The sequence below is a fragment of the Odontesthes bonariensis genome, chromosome 14 (genome assembly GCF_027942865.1).
Source record: "Odontesthes bonariensis isolate fOdoBon6 chromosome 14, fOdoBon6.hap1, whole genome shotgun sequence".
Lineage (NCBI taxonomy): Eukaryota > Metazoa > Chordata > Actinopteri > Atheriniformes > Atherinopsidae > Odontesthes > Odontesthes bonariensis.
This window is the reverse complement of record NC_134519.1, coordinates 13,747,727-13,765,436: the sequence shown is the minus strand read 5'-3', so window position 1 is coordinate 13,765,436 and position 17,710 is coordinate 13,747,727. Positions and strand designations below refer to the sequence as shown.

The window sequence follows — 17,710 nt, the reverse complement described above, 5'->3', positions numbered from 1 at the left end:
CATTTTATTGAATATTTTTATCGTACAAAATTGGCTTGCCTTTATTTCTGAAGATGTTCTAAATTCAACTTTTTGGGATGTCTGTATTTCTGACCAGGACAATAAATGAACAGTACAAATTAACTGAATAAGACAAACAAACTTTCGTACTCAGATGTCTTCTAATTTTGTTGTATCGCAGTCAATGTCAAGTAATGAATCTTTAATCATACCTGATATTTAATCATGTGAACATTTGTTTTACAAGTTACATATTAAACCTGTTATGGAGGAAGAACTGGAAATTACATCTCATCAATTCAAACATTCAGTTGTGTCAAATTTTAAACTACGCCAGCTGTTTCTCCAACATTTTTGTTCAGTTAACGCCCACTGGTCATAAAGCTGCATGTGAATTCCGGGCCAACAGGGGGCGACATTTCTATACTTTTACATCCCTTGTTCGCCGGGCGGGATTTCCGCAATAATATCAAGTATGGCGAAAACGTATGACTATTTGTTTAAATTACTGTTAATAGGTGATTCTGGTGTTGGGAAGACATGTGTCCTGTTCAGGTTTTCAGAGGACGCCTTCAATTCAACGTTTATCTCAACAATAGGTACGTTTTGGGGGAGAATGCAGAACTGTGTCATTCTGTGTGTTTACAATACGCAGATGGTCTACCTCCGCGGGTGCGTCTACTTGCTGGAATGCTGACGATGCTACGCTGGAGACTGAAAATAATTTTCAAAAAGTTGTTGTTTTTCGTGCAAATTGTGTTGATTTAATTAAATCAGTTAAACTGTAGAGTAAGGGGGAAATAAACTCGTTACATTTTGCGTGAGATGCATGTACGGGCGGGCAAGTAGATGTTTCCTTACAGCATCATGCCGGTTGAGTTTTTTTTTGCCAGCTAATGTTAGCAGTTAGCCACATAACGTTAGTGTTAGCCGTTAGGCCCGTTTATATTGTGATAAGACACTGGTAAACCAAGCAATAGTTGTGTAATATATGCATGGCAGAAAGTCAGTTTTCCTTTTGTACACGTCTTATTGCCTTTTGTTGTTAAATCCTATATATATATATATATATATATATATATATATATATATGCTAGTTATTTTATGTCGCTGCAGAATCAGTTTCTGATTGACAGGCTATGCTGAAGCTTAAAAGCTAACGTTATGATTGACATGCATGATCCCCCTTCATCCCTACAGGCATTGATTTCAAGATTAGGACAATAGAACTTGACGGAAAGAAGATAAAGTTACAGATATGGTAAGATCATTGTTTTTTTTTGTTTTGTTTTTTTTAATGCTAGGCATGTGAGATGGGGTTAAAAAGGAGTGACACACATGTACAAGATGTGCATCGATGCACTTTAGTAGATGATTAAAGCCACAGGTTATTCTATTAAGTGCATTCACTGTATTTCAGTGTCGCAGCTTTTTACTTTTTATTTTAGGCCTTCCTGTTAGCACTTTGGTCAGCTGCTATTGTTGTTTTAAAAGTGCATTATAAATAAACTTTGACTTGACTTGACTATTCCAATTTTATCTATATACAAAGTCTACTCAAGATAATCCAACTTTATCATTTTTCTTCTGTGATGAGAAATAGATGAAAACCTTTCAATATGTTCCCCAAACTCTGTATATGAGGATTTTTTTTTTTTTAACGATCATGTCCCACTTTTTTTTTCTTTTTTTCAGGGATACAGCTGGTCAGGAGCGCTTCCGAACAATTACAACAGCCTACTACAGAGGAGCAATGGTGGGCGTCTTCACATATTACCAGTCAAAAGTGACGTCATTTCCTTTTTGATAAGGAAGCCGTGGCTCTTAAGCTGTTTTTTTTTTTTTTTTAACACTTGGTTTACTGTTCCTTGCAGGGCATCATGCTTGTCTACGACATCACCAACGAGAAGTCTTTTGAAAATATCAAGAATTGGATAAGGAACATAGAGGAGGTGTGTACTGATCTAAATATATCCTCATATAGATACTTGCTACTGTTCTTCTTTAAAGGCTTAAATGGCACCATTTAATAGTTTTGATTGAATATCTCTAATGTCAATCTAGCATGCGTCATCTGATGTTGAGAAGATGGTCCTTGGCAACAAATGTGATATCAATGACAAGAGGCAGGTGTCCAAAGATAGGGGAGAGAAGGTGAGAAATTGGACACAAGAGGAAATTATATGTGACGATAATGTAATGGGAGCAAATTTATAGTGGGGTGAAACATGGAAGCAGACTTGATCAAATAAACCTTTGTTGTTTTTTTTCTCCCATTTTCTTTCAGCTTGCACTAGAATATGGAATCAAGTTCATGGAGACCAGTGCAAAGTCCAACATCAATGTGGAAAATGTAAGCAGCCAGTTCCCCCTCAAAGGGATATTTCATTTTTGTTTTAAGTGGGGTTGTTGTCCTTGTCTTACCTGCAGCAGTTGGAGAGCTCTCAGTTTGGAGAATCAAAAGGATTCCTGAGGAACAAATCAAAGCTAAAAGCTACTCAGAAGAGAGAAGAGCAAAACTGTGCAGCTTCTTCCTTATTATAGGCCTGTTTATGGTCGGAAACCAGGTCGTCTGCATGTGTGTCGCAGTTAAAGCGATACTTCGGAGTAGATTCAACCTGGGGTCATTTGAACCGTGATATCCAGCCAAGTAGCCCACCCGCAGTTTTTTCGATATTGGCTGAACATCAGCTGAGTTACTGAGTTATCCCGAATAGCTTCGTACAAGGGTTAATGGATCCTGGCAGAATCTCCAAAATTACCACACTAAAATCACATGCCATGACACCAAACTTCTACAGTAGTACAAATATGGTCTGTACTCACAAAACGATGCATTTGGAAGTTTGAAAATAGTCCAGGAGTTTATTATTATCAACACAAGCCTGATAGCTTCTCTGGTGCTAAAGCTGGGTCGACGTCACTTCAGGGAGCTGGGAGCTTCAAAGTAAGATGAGGGTTGATCTACTACTGTAGACAACAAAGCAAGGCTGCTCAATTTCTCCATTGATAAAATAATTTCACAACTCTACAACATAAAAATTCTTAAAAAAACATGTAGAATATAGCATATACTTTGTTGTCTACAGTAGTAGATCAACCCTCATCTTACTTTGAAGCTCCCAGCTCCCTGAAGTGACGTCGACCCAGCTTTAGCACCAGAGAAGCTATCAGGCTTGTGTTGATAATAATAAACTCCTGGACTATTTTCAAACTTCCAAATGCATCGTTTTGTGAGTACAGACCATATTTGTACTACTGTAGAAGTTTGGTGTCATGGCATGTGATTTTAGTGTGGTAATTTTGGAGATACGGACCAGGATCCATTAACCCTTGTACGAAGCTATTCGGGATAACTCAGTAACTCAGCTGATGTTCAGCCAATATCGAAAAAACTGCGGGTGGGCTACTTGGCTGGATATCACGGTTCAAATGACCCCAGGTTGAATCTACTCCGGAGTATCGCTTTAACGCAGACATGCCCCCCCCCCCCCCCCCCCCTTACGCAGACACTCTGGTGCGCCTCCCCAAAATTGTAACTCACCGCAGACAGTGCCGCAGATATCGTCGCAGGGAGGAGAGAAAGGAGGCCTCTTATTGGTCAACTCTACATCCGCTCTACACTATGCGTATTTCCGGTTTGCTAACGGCTAATGGTGACGCTAACCATGCTAACCGTGACGGTTATTTTGCCTCTCGGCCAGCTCCAGTAGTAGCAATATTTCTTCTATTTCTAGATCGATCAGCTGCATCTCAATCAAAGTGCGCATTCGTCCAGTCGCCATTGTTGTTGAATGACCTCCGTAACCGGAAGAGAAACACGCCACCCACCACACCCACAATCCTAGCTTGTTCGTGATTGTCCCTCTTGCGTTGTGGCGTGGGATTAACATAGCGCAGACCACGCTTCAAAAGTGGGCATAAATCAAAAATAACTGCGTCATGTCTGCGACAAGCTCACTGCGACACACTGCTGCGAGAGTATACACGGCCCTTATGCTCATCAAAAAGCAGGGAAAGCAGTGGAAACAGTGAGTCCAGAACAAGTGAAAGATAAAGTTTTTATCCTAAATTGACAACAACTACACCTATAAGTGCCACAAAACCATCATGAGCAAAAAGCAATCAGGAGTCCTTCTTCACACCCTCATTTAAATTTTTTTTATCAAATTTAAAACTTCTCCCATCCTTCCCCATTTTTTTTTTTTTTTTTTTTTTAACACAGTCCAGGAATGAATGCTATCCTTCTAAAGATTGTTACAGCAAAATACTGAAACCCATCCCTAGTTTATCCTGCTCCTTTAACATGATATCATTTCAGACCTTTTGACTTTAATCCCAGTGTATTTTAACCTAATGTGTACAATTAGAAAATTGAAAACATGTCTATTTGTTCGGGCTCGTAGGCATTTTTGACACTCGCCAGAGACATCAAATCAAAGATGGACACAAAATTGGTAAGAAAAAGTATTTTGTTTTACAAATGTAAATGTTTGGTTTTGTAAATGCGAACATTTTATATCTATTGTGCAAAAGCACTCAGGAGATAATTGTTTTATGACCTGTTTTGCTGCAGGAGGGCAACACGCCGCAGGGCAGCAGTCACGGAGTCAAGATCTCTGAGCCTCAGAAGAAGACCAGCTTCTTCCGCTGTAGCCTTCTCTGAGTCCTGAAGCCTTCCATTCTGGATACACACGCCGGTGGACATAAATGGACTGTGCTTGCTCCTAGCACTTCCTCCCATTCCTCTTTTTTCCGCCCCCAACCATGGCCAGTTCTCCAGGTCCACGTAAAACCACTATTGTCAGTAAGCAGAGGCCTTCCCCACCTCTCTTCCTCTTCTGAAAGCTTCCAGGGGTGCATCTCTTCCATGAGATCTGCTGTCTTCATGGGTCATAGTGCTTGGCTGGTGGAGAACTCCCACCAGAGTATGATCCAGATGTTGCATTTCACACAAAAGATGGGCTCTTAACTTTGTATTACGCACTCATATTTCACACAGCCGGTAGCACAACCAGTGGTGGGGGGGGAAAAAATTGCCTGATTGTTGTAATAGTTTTTTGGGATTGGAATACAAATGTGATATCAAGATCTATTTTTAATAGTGCTCTTTCCCTTTTTATGTGACAAGCTCAACCAGAGGCTGATTGGCTTGAGTGAAGCAGAGTTGTGCTGGCTCTCATTTTTACATCAGCAGCTGGGAATCATATCTCCGTAACTGTGTAGTCCAGATCAGAGATTGATTGAAAGGTTTTTTACTTGAGTTCTTCTCTTTAGTTTGTATGTAGACCTTGACAATCATTTGATGCGACTAAAAATGTGTTTCATCCCGCCCTGATCACTGCCTCTTAACTCTTTTTGCACTGGTCTTTATGTGCTGAAAAGCAGTTTTGCAATATGGTACCTTGGACTGCATTCTTTTATTTTTGCCTGGGCTGCTTTCTAAAGGTCGGCTGAACATGTTACATGGTGACTCGTCTCAGTTGAGGATCTCTGAAGTGATCGACCATTTGACTTTTGCAGTGGCCCTGAAGTCTTAAAAACATTTACATGAGAGCAGCAAAATCTCTGATTTGAGAGGAAGCTGGTATGTTTCCCACTTGAAAATAGACTTAAAGCCATTGATTATCCTAAAGATGGAGATTAATTAATTGAGTTCGCTGATTAGCCATTTAAGCCTTTGATTTTGAAAGATTTCCTATCAGCTCTGATTCACAGCCAAGCTAAATGACGTCTCTGGTTATTTGATAAGCAATTAAAGTTGACCTGAAGGTTCACACTGTAAGGCCCCTCCCCCTGCACTCCATGCAGCTCTCCCAGCACTTTAACAGTAAATCGTGTTTTGTGTGTAGTCTGTGCCAAGTGATAGGTTTGCAACTCAACATGACAGTTTTGATCTTGGGAGTCTTGGTAAAAGAACAGACATATAATATCAACATTTTACACAACCTTATTGAAAATGACTTGATCTCCAATGCTATTTCACTGCAAGCTGCCAACTGTCCTGATATCTGTTGACTTTGAAACATATGCTTACTTCAACTGTAATTTATGTAAACTGCTATATACAGTATAGATATAGAATATAAAACTGTGTCCAAGCTACTGCCTGAAAAATGTAGTCTAAAAGTGGTATTTTGTTTGGTTAACACGAAAGCAGGCTTGACCTCAGCTCGTTTGAAGTATTCCCGTGTTGATGTTTAACCATAGCCATTTAGTTTGACAGGTGGGTGGCGCCAGAGGCACAAAATGCATCTTAGGTGGCCACCCAAACTCAAAATTGAGTCAGTATTTTATTGAGAACACAAGCCACGGCTAATTTGAAATGCGTGATTTGATTATTTACTCTCGAATCTCACTTCTCTTCCATATTACCTCATGTTTGCGTCCCCACATTCGTTGTTTGTCTGAAAATCAGGTTCCTGTATGCACAAATATTGAGAGGGAGTATCTTTGCTTACCTGCACCTTTTTGATATCAAATAATTTGGGACCTCACGATCATCATGACCATTTGTCTTAACCGCTAGTACTTAGTTGTCTCATAGGTGAGCTATGCATTGTGAATCTTGGACCTGTGCATATTTGTGAAATGTACTTTTCAGACTTACTTACAGACCCGTGCAGTTAAATGTATGGGCTTTTTGTTCTTTTTGTTTTGTGTCATTCACTGAGCCAAAAAAAAAAGGGCAGTCACTTTTGAAACGCTGGTCGACTTGCAGCCTCACAGAGGCTTTGTTGAGACTGTGTCGTCGGTGCTGTTCTCTCGATCGAAGGATGATGCTGTAGCTTTAAGTCAGACGGAAACACAGGGAGCAGACGTGTGGGACTCAAACTGTATCTTTCTTTTTTTTTTTTTTTTTTTTTTTTTTTTTTTTTTTTTTTTTTTGCTGGAATGATGCATCCTGTTTGATATTTCATCATCATATCTTTTCTTTATCGTAAGATTTCCATCACGTGTCTTGATAAACCGAGCATCCCTTTTAACAGTCATATCTTCATTCCATCTGCTGTTAAGTTGACGGGGAGAATAACGGATTTTGAAAAAGGAAAAAAAAAAAAAGTGGGGTTTGAACATTGTAAATATCACATGGAAGAAAAAGAGATCTACTTAAATTGTACTGTACTTTCTATACCCATCTACAATATATCTACAGTTTGTGGATATGTGTACTTTTGTTTTAATAAAATAAGATAAAAGTCAACTTCTGTGTGAGTGTTGTTGGATGTCAAAGGGAGCGGCTATCGGTTGACCCCGTGCTGAAGCTTGACTGCTTTCATGACAAATGGCTCTCCCCTCATTGGCCCACCGAGAGCCGCTGGAATATTCTGGCATGCGTTTCTTTTATAGCTCGGTGTAACCAAACCCCTTCAGATACAAAACAAATCTACTGTGGATGGTCATAATTAATGAGCCTTGTCTTGATGGATTAGCCGTGCCTCCACCTGTTGATACACCGTGGATGGATTTTATTTGTCGCTGCAAAAACAGACAAAACACTGGATGTGGGCGTTATTGATATGTTTTCAGGCTGTCTAGAGTAAATTTTGTTTTACGATTACTAACAAAAAATAGTTTTTTAATTTTCTTTTTTACATAGTTTAAAAAAATATAAGACATTCACAAGATATGTTGTTGTTTTTGTTGTTGGTGAAGATTTCATTTCTTATCTTTCCAGATGTTCTGCTGTATTTCAGTCCATCCACTCGGGCTTTTTTCAAGTAAGAAATGAAAGCTATTGATCAAAGTCCTTATATCCTTATGTGGAAGGTACTGTGGACAAAAAGAAACAAACGATCACCACGAGTATGAATGTAGTCACTGACACGTCTTGTCACAGCTGGATTACCTGAGGAAATCTGGAGCCCTGACAATCATGTGTTGGAAATCCTCGAGTGACAGACGCCCATCGTTGTCCAGGTCAGTCTCATCCATGACCTTCTCGCACACCATCCTCACCTCATCTTCGGTCAGCTCGTTGCGGGTCAGCTTGTTCAGTGTCTTCTCAAGGTCTGATTTGCAGATGAAATCGTCATTGTTGAAATCTTTGGAGACAAAACAAACAAACATAAACATCTGTTTTTCAGTCCTGCTTGTCAAATGTGACTGCGGTTTCATTTATCTTTTATCCTTTGACAGTGGAACTTTGGTTTGTGACTAATGCGGCTGGAAAAAACAAGGACAAATGTGTTGTTTTATGGCCGAACAACATTATCTAACCTCTTCATCTTTTGGATGTTGCACATTAGGGATGATACAGGCGCAGGTCACACGCTGAGCTTGAACAATCTCCTTTCCGCTCCTATGAGCTGGTTGATCATTAATCCATCTTTCTCGTGCATGCTCCTTAATCACATGGTTGTTTGGTTTTGAAATGAATGATTCCCATGTTTTCAAGCCAATAATTAACGAGTTTTATTTCACAACCAACTTTGATGACAAGGCACTACTTGAAATGCTGTAGTTCCAGTACATGTATAATTAATAATCTGGAGTTCACTTCTTGGCTAATTCAAAGCCCTTTAAAATGTTTCCATTGATTTCTCAGCATGATATCTCGTTTCCAGATTTTAGGAGAATTTCCTGTGGACAAAATGTTGAACTGAAAGCGTTTCTTCGAAATCATCATGGAAGTTTAAGTGCTAAAAGCGAGGCAGGTGTTTGTAACTAAAACCAGTTGTGGAGGACAATTTGATTTACAGGCACAAGACAGAAGCAGTTTTTAAGAGGCGGTGATATAGCCTGATAAACCAGCCTAAATGGATTGGATGTCTAATTTAGTCTGGCACCGATCAATGGATACAACGGAACATTGTTGATGAGCACAACCCGTTGTCTTTCAAACCGCGTCTGTGCCTATAGGCCAACGCTCTGACCAATCAGCGCAACTGACTGTGACGTAGTAAGCGCGACAGAAAGCTTTGGTGGGAGGGGACTCTTCCAAAACTGATGCCAAGCACAGATTCTATAATAGGACAGATACGCAACTCACGGTGCATTTCCGGTTTCCAACGAGGCGATTTTGGTTGCAGTTCCACCCTCTTTCCACGTGGGGCGCCCAATTTTGGAGACCAGAATGAATGGAGTCCTATGGAGCTATACGCCCTTTCGTGCCCTTATCTCAAGATATAATTTTTTCTCTAGTAATTCGAATGTTGTTTTCGAAAGAGGGTGTTTAGAAAATACCCATGGCTGAGTTTTAGATTTTTAGAGCCACTCATTTGCTTAAAAAAAGGATTTGAAGTGTATATGACGTCATACATAGCTGGTCGACCAGCTGTCATTAGCACAATGCTAGCGCGTTGTGGACAACAAGAAGCCAACCAGTAAGAAATCAAAGGGATATATGTACTCGTTCAGTTGATTTTTTACTTGAAACCCATGTTGAGCTCTCAGAAACTACATTCAAATCTGAGCGCTCTTGAGGAGACTTAGGTGAAACTGACCATTTGTAGCATCTAGCTCCATTGGGCCCCATTCATTCTGGTCTCCACCGACGCTCCCAGTGGAATTCTGGTGGAACTGCAGCCAAAAAGCCGGTACAATGGGGCTTAATAGAGAGTGGCAAGGCTGTTCGTTATAATGGCTGTGTGCCAAGGCTGAATCAAACGAGCACTGTTCCATTGCCGCCGCCATCTTTCTTGTTGTGCTTTCGCTTGTCTATGTTCGCTTCCACTGCCCAACGTCGCACTGCTCTGTCGTCACTCCCCCAGAACCCTCTGGCCCGCCCGCGTTGATTCAAAACACATCTCTGCGTTGTGATTGGTTTAGTTGCCATCTGCCAGATTCAGGGCAGTATTTTCAAAATGACAAGTGGATCGAGGCCAGACCCAACCGCAGGCAAAACATTTTGCCGTCCAGCAGTTGGCGCTGGTTTTCCAGGCTAGCGGTGATATAATGGGTGCTAACTTTGGTAGTTTGGTAAAAGTTCAACCTAAATTTTGAAAAGTCTAATTTATTCTCAGATTGAACGACCAAAATGAGTATTTTGGATAGATTTGGTTTATTTTACAACAACATTTGTGCAAATCTTTGCAAATGTGTTTTGTTTAGTTATTTGATAAATCATTTTTATTAGTATTTTTTTTTATTATTATAATGGAGTGAGTGCTTTCATACGATATCTGGCTATTAACCATGTTGAGATTGTTATTCTGAAAACGTATGCAAATAAGTTCATTTGGTTTTGTTTACTGTTTGAAAACGTGATTGAAAACGAAGCTTTGAAAAGCAGAACTCCTGGTTTCATAGGAGTTTCAAATTTACCATAAATCCTGAAAGCATAGTAGGCCTTAAGGTCACGAGGGGCCATCTCACTGAGGACTGAAAACATGTCCAAGAAGTCGTCCAGTGTCATGTTTCCCTCACCATCCTCGGAGAAAACCTCAGCGATCCTCTGGCGAAATGGGTTGTCCTGAACAGAGGACACAGCAGACAGTCTGATGAAATGTCAAAAGGTAAACGCAGGAAACTGCAACCTCGTGCTTGTTGGAGCCCTGCACCACAGACATTAAACTTAGGCTCATATGTCATCTTCCTAGATGTTTTTACATTTTTGAGAATCCAAAACCGCTATGAAATTGCCACAGTTTGGAAGAAAGACATTCAAAGGGCTAACTCTCCCAGTCCCAGTCTCTATCAGTAAACAACGGGCTGCGTAAAGAGGCATATAATTACCCATTTTCAACAAGTGTACACTCTGGAAGCCAGCAGTGTTCTTCAAGTTTAAAGGAGTCGGGTAACATATAACCTCTCAAAGAATTCTGTCGATTAGTTGGCCATTAATTATGGATTGGGAACAGAGGGAGAGAGCGGGTCTGCAGGCTGTGTGTGGAGCAGTGGGTCTACCTTCAGCTCTGGCATGCTGCCAATCAGCTCATATGGTAACTTCACATCTGGGTGGTTGGTGTAGTCGAGGGGAACGAGCTGCGGTGCCAAATCCCGGTAGCGGTAGAACAGTCTGGGAACGTTTTAAAAAATTCACTTTCAATATTGAATTACGAGAAATATTTCATGTCATGCGCATTTGCATTTTGAAAAAGGGCCAAAGAGAAAAGTTGTTTGTTTGTTTTGTTTATTTAAATCTGCTGCAACGATAAGATATTGCAAACATGCAAAAGGTAGACACATTTCAGAAGGTTCAAATTTTCAAAAGCAAGAGTTAAAATAGCATGTGTTAGCCTGGCCGCCCCACAGCAGGACAGGTCTCCTGGTCGTGTAGTCTAGAGTTACGGTACGGTATTGTGCAGAACTGAACAAAATCAAGCTGTGCTTCATTTAAAAAATGACTGAGAAAATAATGGGATTTGAGCAGTGCAACTCAAGTAGTTATTCTGCACCAGAGGAAAGAGCAATAAAACAGGACAAACAGCGGAAAAATGTGGATGCTCACCTGAGAATTTCCTTCCTCGTGAAATATGTGCAGTCCTGCAAACACAAAGAGATCATTCTGTAAGGAAACTGCTGTTTTTGTCCAACACTCGCAGTCCTTAAGCTCGTGTTGTACTGTGATGGAAGAAGTTCTCAGACCGTTTCCTTAGTTAGAAATAGTAATGCTGTACTGTTAAAACAGCCAAAGTTGTGTTTAAGGGCAGAAGTTTATCGAAAGTGTTCTATTAAAAGTAAACACACTCTGTTACTCCTAAGGTCATCTGTCTGCACTGTGTTATTTGATTATTATTCATGAACTACTATGTTGTAGTCTGTCGGGGCTGAACTTTATTTCTACTTTGAACAGCGTGCCTTTAGAAAGTGTTTATGTATGTGTGATTTAGAATTATTCCTTAAATAGTCAATAATTAACCTTTGTTTTGTGTGTACGATATCCATGTCACACCATCAATGTTTCACTTTAAAAGTAGCGTTAAGTACACAGCATGCAAATCATTCAGATTAAGTTGACTTATTCATCTATCATCACAAGATTTATTCTGCATGTGTCAAAATTTCCATCATTTGTTCTGAACAAGCATTTCATCCAGGTATCCTAAAGCTAACTTTGGAAGGTTTTACTCTAAAATCCTTGAAGACAGACTCCTGCAAACTGCGGTTTTAGAGGACGAGACAAAATCAAATCAACAAACGCGGTCAGGGATGCACTGAGCAAGTGCACCGCCGCACATGAAGAGCTGCACTGCCGCAACATCGACCGTGTTAAGAATTGTTCCAAGCGAGAACCGAACGGTCTTTTTCAGCAGGCACCAACCTGATAGGCATCTAGCTGCTGCGCTGTGAAGATGGTCTGTTTATTCCCCATGTCTGAGTGCACAAACTCCAAGCTTCAGGTCCATCGCTGCTCCAGCATTGGGTGCCTTTTTTTTTTTTTTTTAGGGTGGGTAAGTCAGATATGAAATACTGGGACAAAAGGAGGCAAGAGCCAAAGAGGAGATCAGGTGTCGGGCCACAACCGGGCCCTTTGGTCGCCACTATAATGGCAGCATTTCATCGTTTTCTCCATTGTGAATAGCAGCCCCTCTGACAATGAATAACGGCTGTCATCCAGCAACGTGCCAAGTGGTTTCAACCCCCTTTAGTGCCACTCTATGGCCAACGCCTCGTTCACAGCTCAGGTTACATCCTTTAGAGACTGGGTTTTGTAATGTGCAAAAAGAGTTTTTGATGGGAGACAAGTTGTGTTTCAACCGAGGTCGTGTCACATACCTGACCCAAGGCTTGAAACGAAACTTTACTGTCTATTCTTTCATATGCACAGTAGTGACATTTATCTCCATTTTTTTTTTTTTACACCTTTACCTCAGTTTGTTCCACTTAGGATACATATTTGAGCTGAGAACAAATGATTTTAGACACAAAAACAAAGAGTATGCAATAAAATGTTCGTCTCGTCTGTTATAAAAGAAAGAAAAACAGATATGACCAATGAACTGCAGTTGAAATGTAAGGCTGTAACAGAAAATGTGGGTGCAGAAATGTGAGCTCGTTTCCCATCACAAACCGGAAGTAAAGGTTTTTGTTTTCCACAGTTTTTTCAACTCTTGAATTTGGAAAAAAAAAAAAAAGGAAAAAAACATTTTAGTTACATCAACTCGGGAGACACTCGAGAACCCAAAGTCCAGTCCTGTCCTGCTTTTTAATTTGCCCAGCATGAACTCGCATGATACAGTTCGAACTAAAATTAAAAAAATAATCCTGATGGCTGCAATGAACCCAACCATGAAATAAAAAATAGTCTTTAACAGACATTGAAAAGAATCCATAGAATTGCTGAAATATATCAACTCAAGAATGGTTTCATTGTCACACATTTCCACACACAGTGCAAGAAAGTTACCACGACTTAAGCTAAACAGGGAGTAAGCGAGTAGCCTGTAGAAAGTGGATTGATGATTGAAAGAAAGTGCTAATTTCATTCTATTGAGTCTTGTTTGAATTCAGTCTTGCATTTTGTGAAGTTTCCTTTTGTGAAACGTTTGTTAGGATATTCAGACATTTTCACATATTTTTCACATATTCAGTGTTTTCTCACCTCTCTAGATTCACTATTAACAGATGTCCGTCCATAGAAAAGTGATATTTATAATATTCGGGTAGTCCAACGTGTGGTTTTTGTTCAGTCTTACTGAAAATGGAAGTTTACCAAATGTTTTCCCAAATTTAGTTTCATTCTAAGATTTAAAAATACATTTCCATAAGATGTGAATTTACGATCAATTTGATCTCCTTTTTTTATAGATATGTCATTTTTCTGTGTATATATGCTAAATGTATCCAGTAAAAATACAGTTTTGCCTTGTACAAATACAGAGGGAAGCTAGAGTTTTAAAGGCTAACATTCAATGTAGCGAAGTTTTAATCAAAAGAAACCCATGTTAATGTTCATGACTGACAGTCAGGTTGGAAACCTCATGTTGTTTATCTGAGGCTGCTGACAGGACACAAGGCAACAGAAAAAGTAGAAATCAACAACTAATCCAGATCAAGTAGCAACTAATAACTTTATTAAATAACTGTGCTGGTATTATAAATGATCAACTTTTGCTTGGGAGTTTTGGTAAATGTCAAAGATTTGTCAGGACTTGTTTCTATTTTCTTTCCTCTTTTTTCTAATGTCAAAAATACTATTGATATCCTTCCAATTTTATGCTTTAAAACGATTCATAGCTAGAGTGCATACTTTAGTAAATGCATAAGTTGCATTATAAGATGAATCCTCAAAACATAATGCTGTAAACAAGCAAAACTAACATTATCAATAACCTAAAGATAAACATAATACACTTCATAAAGTTGGATTGGTTGTCAGGATTTGAGCCCATTGGATTGATCTATACATCCAAATATGACAATGCCATAACTTTTCGGACTTTTTATAAAATGAGACTCGCCATCTCTTTGCACCCCCCCTTTTTTCCAGCTCTGGTATTGTTGTTGTCAAACCAGCAGATTCACTATGGAGGCACAACAGTGCCATCTAGTGGTGAGAGACGTGCAGTACAGATTGGGCAATGGACTTCCTTCTGAGCCTCAGAGAGGTTAAAGCAATACTATGTAACATTTCTACCTTAAAATAACAGCTTGAAAAAAATTGTGCGGCTAGAATGAGTTTTAATATTACGATTGGCCTGTCTCCTATGCCCTTCGGGGGTCTGAGTTGGAAAAACTGCGCTATGTAACTTTGCTGGACCGGCCCGGGAGCTGAGCGGAAGTACTTCGACTTGCTTTCTGGCACACCTACCGCAAAAACAAATAGACCCCTCTCACGCTCCCAGGTACATTTGATTACTCTTACCTTCTCGGTCGACATAGCTTGCACCTTCTGACTCCTCGCCGGTTCGTCAACAAACATGAAACGTGAAAGCGAAAGGGTGTTGTATTTACGACAGTGTAACCGTACATTACCTCAAAGCCTGTAGGGGGAGCTCCATAGTGGGCTTTTTGAGAAGTTACATTGTATTGCTTTAAATCCACGTTAAGCATGAGTGACATACGTGGGTTCAGTAAGATAAAAACAATTCACATGAACGGACAGCACAGATTGTTGGTGTTTCTAAAAGCAAACTCCGGATCAACGGTTTTGATCAGGCTTGTTTTTCAATTATTTCTTGTCCATTTATTCATGAATTTAAGTTGGTTTAACTTCTTGATATATGCATTAATTTTTTATTTTGCTTTAAATCTCGTTTCTAATTGAATCTTCATTTCTTTCTTATTTGCTTTCATTTCCATGTTGAACACAATCAAACAAACTCCATTTATCTCCCTTTATATACACCATTTATTCTTACTGTATAATCGTTCACAACAGAAAACAGAAGATATACACATTTACATAATTCATTGGACATCACTTCCATCACGGTCATATATTATAATTTATGGATATTTACATATGTAACATTGTCCCTTGTCAGACTTGGCACATTACTCATTAGTTAGGGGATAAAGGGCAGCTGGCTGCATGAGTATAAAAATCTAATTTACATTCAGAATCTTTAACTGGGATCTGAGTATCTGTGCAGTCCAACACTCGTGAAAGGATTGTCAGTGGCAGCCACAGCTTCCAGCCACCATGTCATTATACTGTTTCAACACCACATTCTCATCATCATCAAAGTAGAGCAAATTGATGGAAAAGAGCTTGTCGGGCACACAGCACGGTGTCTCAATGCCTTTGATGAGCTTCAGCGCGTTGATGATGGACTGGACGGTGGCGTGGTTGGTTGGTCTCATGTTCTGACCCAGAGGGAAGGGGCAGGACCCCTTGCAGTGATAAGCATTGTAACCCCTGGGAGATACAATCCAGCCTGACCAGCCGATCTCTTCAAAGTCTACATACAGTGGAAGGCGCTGGCAGGGCTTAGACAGGCCTTCTTCGTCACTGTAGTCCAGGGAGCGAACGGCGCGGGAAGGTGGGTCTGACAGAGGAGCCTGAGGGATGAGGGAGCTGGCAGTTGCCTCATGTGGATCTGGTGGAAGAAAATAGAGTTTCTTTATGAGCAGTTATAGTATTTCAAGTGATAAATGACATCTCTGTAAACAAAGTGAAGGCAGGGAATAAGAGGTCCTTTTAAATGGTTTTAGGTGAGCCGTGACAAAAATGGCTAAATGTCTGAAATATTTGGAACATTTATCCATTCACCAACCAGATTTTGAACAAGTTTTCTTTAGAAATATGTTTGACAATATCTTTGATGTTTGCAGAGTGTAACAATTGTATATAACTGGAGTAACAATGATAATATGACTCTGCAGTCATGCCTGTTCCCAGAAAAACCCAAACTAAAGCCACATTTATAAACCGCTATAGTTGAGCATAACTATAAAGCTGACACAAATCTCACCTGTGCTCTCAAGTGCAGCAGAGTGCCGGCCATCATCCGTGAAGAGAACCAACATTGGTTGCTTGCTCTGATGGTGGTGGCGCCCTGAAGCGAAGCGGATCAGTTTGAGATCCATGGGGCTTCCTCCCAGTGTCCGGACCACCACCTGGAGCCCCAGGTTACTGCCTTCATCTAACATCCAGGATCGGACCTTCAGAAAATCCATCTGTCAGTTAAAACTGTTTTTAAAACAGTTCTGAAAGCAGTTTGTGTAGGGTTCTTAAAAAGTGAGACACTTACTGCTTGAGTGATTGTGAACACTTCCCAACCTGTAGAGTGGACTGGAATGAGTCGAGAAGAGAGCAGCTTCTTCTCCTGTGTGCTGTTGGTTTTGATGCTGTCCAGCAGCTGATAGACACTGACCTGAATGGCACAGAAAGAATGAAGCCAGTGTTATAAAGGGAAAGAATGCATTTAATCTTAAAAAATAACCAAAACGGTTTGCTCTAGTTTTGTTATAGTTTACAAACCTGACAGAAGTGATGTCTGCTTAATGTGTGCGTCCCCTGAGGACGCAGCTTGAAAAGATGGAGCTCCGCTGTGAGAATCTTCTCGGTTCTTGCAACGGTGGACAAATTGAACCTGAACTCCACCTGCTCACTTCGCACTGCAATGGAAAATTACACCATTAGAGACCAGGACAGACACTGAGTATGATCCACTTCTCAAACGCATGCAGACACAAACCAGATCTTACATTTGTCAAAGAAACTGCGCACTGTATTCCCCTCCAGAAGATACGGGTCCTTGGTTACACCGTCCACATCAGCAACCGTGTTGTACAGATCAAGCATGTACTGAGGTGGCTGTTTGTGACCATGGATAGCGGGGGGGTCCTCCATGCCAAAAACTTCCAAAAGTCTCTTAATGGCTGCTGAGCGGACCTCCTCTGACTCATTCTCAGCGATAAAATGATTCTCCTGGTCGCTGACTGAAGGCCGTGCAGTTGCGATGCACAGATAAGTGGCCAAGCTGATCACAAACATCGTCATCTCTGAAGTATGAATAGGCTCCTGGTGCACCGGTGTCCTAGAACGCAGCTTGGTGTTGGAGTGACGGTTGAGTCCTGGAAGCTCGACTTTTTATATCAAATGCCCCTGTTTCCTCTCCAGTGCCCCCAAACCTTTGGTAAACAGCAGTAAAGATGCTATTTGGCCGCAAATGTAAATCACCAATCAGCGAATGTAAAGGGAGACTAATGGCGATGTTAAGAAGGTGTGACCCCGATTGGAGATTTTATTCAAGCCCATTGTCTCCATGTCTGGCAATAAATGTTCAAATAAACAACAATTGGCCTTTGAAAAGCGGTGCTCTTATCAATCACAGAGTGTGCTGCTATGGAAAACATATTTAGATTTGCGTTATGAAAT

The 17,710-nt window shown here is 40.4% G+C and overlaps 3 protein-coding genes across 4 annotated transcripts; 1 reads left to right on the top strand and 2 right to left on the bottom strand.

The window, feature by feature from the left end:
* Positions 1-429: 429 nt before the first annotated feature.
* LOC142398799 (ras-related protein Rab-8A) lies at positions 430-7,204 on the top strand. The gene is made up of 8 exons (XM_075482975.1): positions 430-599; positions 1,201-1,261; positions 1,696-1,756; positions 1,875-1,952; positions 2,065-2,154; positions 2,288-2,353; positions 4,407-4,457; positions 4,577-7,204. Exons 1-8 carry the CDS (start codon positions 476-478, stop codon positions 4,664-4,666), a joined length of 621 nt encoding a protein of 206 aa, XP_075339090.1. The 5' UTR covers positions 430-475; the 3' UTR covers positions 4,667-7,204.
* Positions 7,205-7,751: 547 nt separating this feature from the next.
* On the bottom strand, positions 7,752-12,256 carry cib3 (calcium and integrin binding family member 3). 2 transcript variants are annotated; one of them, XM_075482227.1, is made up of 6 exons: positions 12,206-12,256; positions 11,393-11,427; positions 10,849-10,960; positions 10,267-10,414; positions 7,850-8,045; positions 7,752-7,773 (listed from the first exon to the last, which is right to left on the bottom strand). In XM_075482227.1, exons 1-6 carry the CDS (start codon positions 12,254-12,256, stop codon positions 7,752-7,754), a joined length of 564 nt encoding a protein of 187 aa, XP_075338342.1. The 2 variants fall into 2 exon arrangements, with proteins under 2 accessions (XP_075338342.1, XP_075338343.1); XM_075482228.1 differs by lacking the exons at positions 10,849-10,960; positions 11,393-11,427.
* A 3,245-nt stretch (positions 12,257-15,501) lies between these two features.
* On the bottom strand, positions 15,502-17,332 carry admp (anti-dorsalizing morphogenic protein). The gene is made up of 5 exons (XM_075482226.1): positions 17,038-17,332; positions 16,811-16,947; positions 16,581-16,703; positions 16,302-16,491; positions 15,502-15,926 (listed from the first exon to the last, which is right to left on the bottom strand). Exons 1-5 carry the CDS (start codon positions 17,330-17,332, stop codon positions 15,502-15,504), a joined length of 1,170 nt encoding a protein of 389 aa, XP_075338341.1.
* Positions 17,333-17,710: the final 378 nt, after the last annotated feature.

Coding starts and splice junctions, on each gene's coding strand:
- LOC142398799 (XM_075482975.1), top strand. CDS start 476: ATGGCGAAAACGTATGACTATTTGTTTAAATTACTGTTAATAGGTGAT. Junction 1,757..1,874: donor CCTACTACAGAGGAGCAATG/GTGGGCGTCTTC, acceptor TGTTCCTTGCAG/GGCATCATGCTTGTCTACGA. Junction 2,354..4,406: donor CCAACATCAATGTGGAAAAT/GTAAGCAGCCAG, acceptor TCGGGCTCGTAG/GCATTTTTGACACTCGCCAG.
- cib3 (XM_075482227.1), bottom strand. CDS start 12,256: ATGGGGAATAAACAGACCATCTTCACAGCGCAGCAGCTAGATGCCTAT. Junction 10,961..11,392: donor ACGAGGAAGGAAATTCTCAG/GTGAGCATCCAC, acceptor AAACGTTCCCAG/ACTGTTCTACCGCTACCGGG. Junction 10,415..10,848: donor GCAGCATGCCAGAGCTGAAG/GTAGACCCACTG, acceptor TCCTCTGTTCAG/GACAACCCATTTCGCCAGAG.
- admp (XM_075482226.1), bottom strand. CDS start 17,332: ATGACGATGTTTGTGATCAGCTTGGCCACTTATCTGTGCATCGCAACT. Junction 16,704..16,810: donor GCAGACATCACTTCTGTCAG/GTTTGTAAACTA, acceptor TGTGCCATTCAG/GTCAGTGTCTATCAGCTGCT. Junction 16,492..16,580: donor TGTTCACAATCACTCAAGCA/GTAAGTGTCTCA, acceptor GATTTTCTGAAG/GTCCGATCCTGGATGTTAGA.